Source organism: Schistocerca americana, chromosome 9 (genome assembly GCF_021461395.2).
Source record: "Schistocerca americana isolate TAMUIC-IGC-003095 chromosome 9, iqSchAmer2.1, whole genome shotgun sequence".
Lineage (NCBI taxonomy): Eukaryota > Metazoa > Arthropoda > Insecta > Orthoptera > Acrididae > Schistocerca > Schistocerca americana.
The window spans coordinates 3,621,751-3,627,750 of record NC_060127.1 but is presented as its reverse complement, the minus strand read 5'-3'; the positions used below and the strand labels follow the sequence as shown (position 1 = coordinate 3,627,750).

Sequence of the window (6,000 nt, the reverse complement as noted above, 5' to 3'; positions counted from 1 at the left end):
TCTCACTCCCTTTCAACTACCGTTTCCCTTTCACATCCTTTAAATCTTTGAACTGCAGTCTGGTTTCTTTGTAATGTAAATGTGAAGGTAGCAAGATAAAGTGCAGGGAGTGAAAGGAAAATTGAGTGTGTTTGTCACACGTTATTATAAAAACTGCTGGTCTTCAGAATGTCCAAATAATTATGGACAGTTTGGGTAATACACCTCATTAAAAAGAACACTGCTGCAAATATACTTCAGAATATGTATTTTTTTTCCATCTTTCTCCCACAATTTTACAAAACTTCACAAAACCAAATAAAATTTTTTTTTCAATGAAAATCCATTTAAATAAAGGAACAGAGAAAGATTCTGAACTACACTGAAATACAGCCACAAGGTCTCTTCACAAAACTACAGAAGTCACAATGCAACCTGTTTCTTCAGCTCTCTCTTTGGCAGTAATAATGACAGCTTTGTATATACACTATTTGCACCATTTAAACCACCATCCACATAATACAATCTCCTGAACAACAAAAAGCACACAGTTGTATGTGCAACCTTCAGATACAGTTGAATACCTCACATAATGCACAATGATATAGTTGCATAACAAATAGAAAACTATCAACACTCCTTTTCTGTTGTTAGGCCACTCTAAATTCTAGCCCACGCTAGTGCATTGTTAGTGCTAATACTGTCCGTAAGTAGTTGCGTATATGAGTCTTTGAGCTAAGTATGAGTGTCAGTTTGTTGAACAATTGAAACTGGTTAATGAAATTGTACACTTAGCTAAGAATTATTGCAGCATTCCCACACAGTGACATAAGCAATCCCTTTTTTTCTGCAGGCATGCAAGATTAAAAACAATGTAATGGAAATCTAGATGGTCACAATGCAGATCAAGTTTGTTACACATCAGGTTTAGAGACTTTCGGCAGTTCATAAACAATTTTTTTGTTCACTTTTAATTCATGATCAGGACCAAAGCTGGCTCTGTTGTCTGCATAGCTTCTGGTTTACATCCCTCTTTATTTGTTAACCATGCCCTTTATTCAAAACTATATAGCATGCTCTGTAACACATAGTACAAAGAAGCAGTGCCTCACCTAAAGATCATGTAACCATTTTTATCCAAATAAATTGCGAGAGGTGCCCATGCAACTGAGAACCTCAAAGAGAATGAAAGTAATATGTGCAGACAGAAAATTCTGAAATGGGAATTGTGTTTTATTCACCTCATGACGTAAATTTGCAATCCATTTGGTTTGCATACAGGAGACATGTCAAAAATTTATGCTGTGTGGTCCAGTACAGCCCAATCATCAATAAGCAGCTCTGTTGTATTCAAACACACTAATTTTATTATGGAGAATGAAGACAGTTTATTCTCTTACTGTTTAGTCTTCAACCAGCTTCATATATTGCTTTTTTTGTCATTTGCTAGCAATTTTGAAATTCTAAGCTTCAATACCACAAGTATCAAATATATAATATGATAACCAGACAGAGATGCCTGCACAATACTATATGAGTCTGATTACCTAGCAAAAGTACAGACAAAATAAGATAATTGATAGTACTTATTCTATGTAATAAAATATCTTAACAGCTGACATTTCCAATTCTTCCTACACTATGGTGCCAACAAGATAATTTTGACAAGTTCCTTAGATGTGTTTCTTGCAGTTTCAGCTATACTATAACATCTGTACATATATGACACATAAGTGTTTACTCCACAGTATTGTGTACAGCGATTTAAAAATCTTGCAAGTGTGCCAACCTGAGAATATAGCCAAATGTAGAAACAAAGAATCAATATCTTGGATGCATGCCCAAAAGATGATGGAATATAGAAATTTCATTAGATGTTTGAGTGTTACAAATCAAAGTCATTTATGCAAAATAGTACTGTTCTTAGTGCAAACATTTATAACTCAGGGAAACATCATAGTACAAGCACATGTTCTTGTTCCTGTCACATTTAAAGTCTGGCCATCGTACTACCTGATGGCCCTGAATTTATGTGATCTCTCCAGTGATTTAACATACGAAATTGTGTTGAAACTAGTTTCATTACATTTTATTTGAATGAATCTGTGAGAAACATCATGGAACATAGACAGCTGCAAATGTCATGCAGGCCAACTAGTTTCACTGGAATACAAAAGGCATTATGCAACAATGAAAGTATTCAGTTTTAATTACTACAGGCTTACAGCATGTACCATGCAACATAATCAAAACTGGTGAAAAAGCGTAGGCAAAATCACTCCTCAAAAGCAGAGGCAAGTGTTGTACAAACAGTAATAATTGTGTTGAAATGATCATTGTGTACAGAAGTACTCTCTTAAATACTTTAAAGAGACATTACATGGGCTGCTTCTACTGTGTAGAATATTGTAGCTGATCTGCTTTGAATTTTTTTTTGTGTCGTGTCTTTCTATACATTTTTACTGAAATGTCAGAAAATGCATTACAAAAATGTTAATTTTAATGTAAGAAGTTTCTCAAAGAAGAAATTGCATGGTTTTGTAGACTCTCAAAATCTTAAAAGCTCTGTAAGTAACTTTCCACTGGGTTTTCAATGTAAAGTGATTTGTTTCAAACAGTTCTCTTATTTAAAAAGTGCAGCATAGTTATAAGCACTGTGATCTGAACTTACACAATACTAGCATCACTAAATAATTTAGAAATCTGGTATCCTGTGACTTAAATCTCCCCAGAATATTCATTTTGTTCATCATAACAAGTGTCATATAATACAATACATCTGCTGTACATAAATATACATTTTATATATAACAGGGGCACTTTACATATACATATACTATTGAATAAACAGTAAAGTAAAGCTGATTACACTTAATACCATTGCTGATTACAAAAATAAAATATTTTAATTCCTCACTAATAAAATTACCAACTAACACTTTACACACACAAGATTCATTTCAAATCCATACCTCTCTCTGCCCCCACCTCACTCCACCCCTGAACAAACAACATTTCAACAAATATGACCTTTAGTACTTATCTGGATTTGTGTAACTCTTTGATTTTTACAGAATCATTTATCCCCCCCTGCCACACAGTGCCTTATCTACACAGAATGTACGATATAAAATATTGCACATGAATACCTCAGTATATAAACTAAAAGATTAATTTGTGTAGATTTGTAAAGTTTGTCCAACATACCCATTTCAAGTAGTCATTGCTTATTTCAGAAGTACCAATGCCAAGATTTCACATCTACCTGTTCCATTTCATAGTGGGTTTGTCATGGAAACAAAATATGGAGCAACTTCTGCACCACTATACTTTGTACTGTTGAAACTAATGGAGATAATCATACATCTCACATTAACTTACATTCCTTATACTGTGTCATAAAACACTGATAAAGAAAGTGTACATTTAAAGTCCTAGATAAAGCACCAGTACCCCAGGAACACCTTAGTACATGTACAAGCCCGTATCTTAAAACTGTACTAAGCACTGCCAACAAGTCACTTCTCAATTGTCTTTCTCCTACAGCATTATCAATACAAAAAGAATAATTTACAATGACTTTGTGTGAATTTCCTCTCTCTGACACATTACATTACAACATATGTCGCTACCCTTTTTGCAATGGTTACTTGAATACTGTCCTGCTGTGCAGCCTACCAGCACAAATAAATTAATAAATTGTTGGCTTATTGCTATTTCCATTGTACTTACAGTTATACACAACTTACATTGGATAACACCCTTATCTGTTGCTCAAAAGAATTTTTTAAAGACAAGTTTGTCATCACACAGATAACTGTACAACATAAAGATGCACAATTCCTGTACACTGTACATTTATTACTCTTGAATTCTGAACAAGAGCACACAACAGAGAGACATAAACACACTGTACAATAAGCGTAATCCATTTGAAACCCACACCTCAGAGTGACAGAACATTGTCCATTCACAGTAACGCGCTGACACTTCAGAGGAAGAATTAAACAATTTGTCTTGAAGCGATCCTCCTTTCTTTGCTGCTCATCTTCAAGACAATAACCTTTGTCTCCTTAGAGGTACTTCTGGGTATGTTGGGAAGTCCACTACATCTAACTTCTCTTTGACCTACAAACACACAAGTTTTAATTAAAACTGGTGAAACAATATGCTTAGAGGTGAAAGAGGGCTGTTAATATGGAGCAATAGTAAGCACAAAAATTGATACATGTGAGTATGAAATAATGTGTTTTTCTTAAGAGTTCATGACAACGAAAAATTACTATCTGCGTGATCCTATGCAAATCTAAATTTATTGGCTAAGTATCACATTACTATACATGTTGGATTTTTAAAGTCATGATTATCTTCCTCACTTCAGATGGGAATAGGAGATTAATTTTTATTTTGTGAAATATTCTCCATGTCACTTCTTTAGTGTCCTTTTCGGTTTCTCTACTGCACTAATTGCACCACTGTTCTCCTTATTTCTAAAACTATGTACTACACATAAACTTTCTTTTACTGAGCTTCCATTCTCTGTAACGGAAATGTCATTTTCTATAGCTTTTCCCGGCTTTTTTTTTTAAACAATATACCACACTGACTATTTACTGTGTGAACAGTCAGTTACAGATAAAATGAGCATCCTCCTGGGTTTTTACCATTTTTCTTAATATGTTACAATCCTGTTTAAAACGTGAAAATATTTTTGGATCGTTGTCTGTACTGCCTATTTCATGCATCTAATGTTTTTCATTGTTAAGTTCCTTTGGTCCAAGTGTTTCTGAAATGCAACAGGTACAAAATCAATAAAAAAAATGTTGAATTGAGAGCTAGCATTATAAACTTCACCCCAATCAAAATTTTTAAGCTTTCATTAAAATCTTGTTTTGTCATTAATAATTTTCTTTGAGTGCTTCTTAACTGTACAAGTTTGTTTGTTTCATGTTCCAAAGATCATTTTACACAATAAAATGTAATGATGTGGAATGAAACATTCACATCACAAGTTAATTTGTGACTATAGGTACATGCTCTACCCACCACCATTTATACATTACAATAATAGAAAATCTTCAGCAGAATAGGTAGAGTTGCTAAGAAGAAACTTTTTCAGTTTGTTTTCAAATTTTATCCTGCTGCCTGTCAGACATTTGTATCACTGTGTAAGTAATCACAATTTTAGTTGCAACATTGTACACCCCTTTTTGAACTAAATACACCCTATGAACATAATTTTCCATTCTGGTATTGTAATTATGTACATCATTGTTCCTTTTGAATTGTAGTGGATTTTTTAGGTTAGTTACATAATATGAGTAACTATGCATCGTTCTCTGACACTCTGCTATTTAACTTGCCCTTGTTACTCGAATACATTATCTACAAGGGTACTTACAAGTGGCTACTCGAATACATTATCTACAAGGGTACTTACAAGTGGCTAAAAGCATCTCTAGATCACTTTTCCTGTGAGATTCCTTCAATAATTTTGTATTAAAATTGTCACAAATTAATAAAGAAGGGATTAAGCCTGACAGACAGCACAATAAACCATTAGAATTTTTACCAATAATCCAGTGGAAACTTTTATACTGTAATAGTACATTTGCCAATACTAATTCATAAGCACATGCTTCCCTATCAGTAGTTCCCAACGTGGAGGTAATTACCCACTGAGCAGTAAAAACAACAGAGCTCAAATGTGTTTCAGTCACAAAACTAAATTACTTTTAAAAGCTAATAGTAATGATCACTATTACCTAAGACTGTAATGGTTCAAATGGCTCTCAGCACAATGCAACTTGACCTCAGAAGTTATCAGCCCCCTAGAACTTAGAACTACTTAACCTAACTAACCTAAGAACATCACACACATCCATGCCCAAGGCAGGATTCGAACCTGTGGTAGCACGGTTCCAGACTGTAGCGCCTAGAACCGGTCGGCCACCCCATCCGGATAAAACTGTAGTATTGACTGTAAGTTCATAATGTTTTTCAAATACTAGCACTAAACAA

General features: G+C 34.1%; 1 protein-coding gene across 1 annotated transcript in view; it reads right to left on the bottom strand.

The window, feature by feature from the left end:
* Window positions 1–230: 230 nt before the first annotated feature.
* LOC124550846 (alpha-(1,6)-fucosyltransferase) overlaps window positions 231–6,000 on the bottom strand; it is a 315,823-nt gene continuing 310,053 nt past the window's right edge. The window contains exon 15 of the mRNA XM_047125574.1: window positions 231–4,107. Coding sequence (XP_046981530.1) covers window positions 4,030–4,107 — 78 coding nt within the window. The 3' untranslated portion in view covers window positions 231–4,029. The remainder of the gene's footprint in view (window positions 4,108–6,000) is intronic.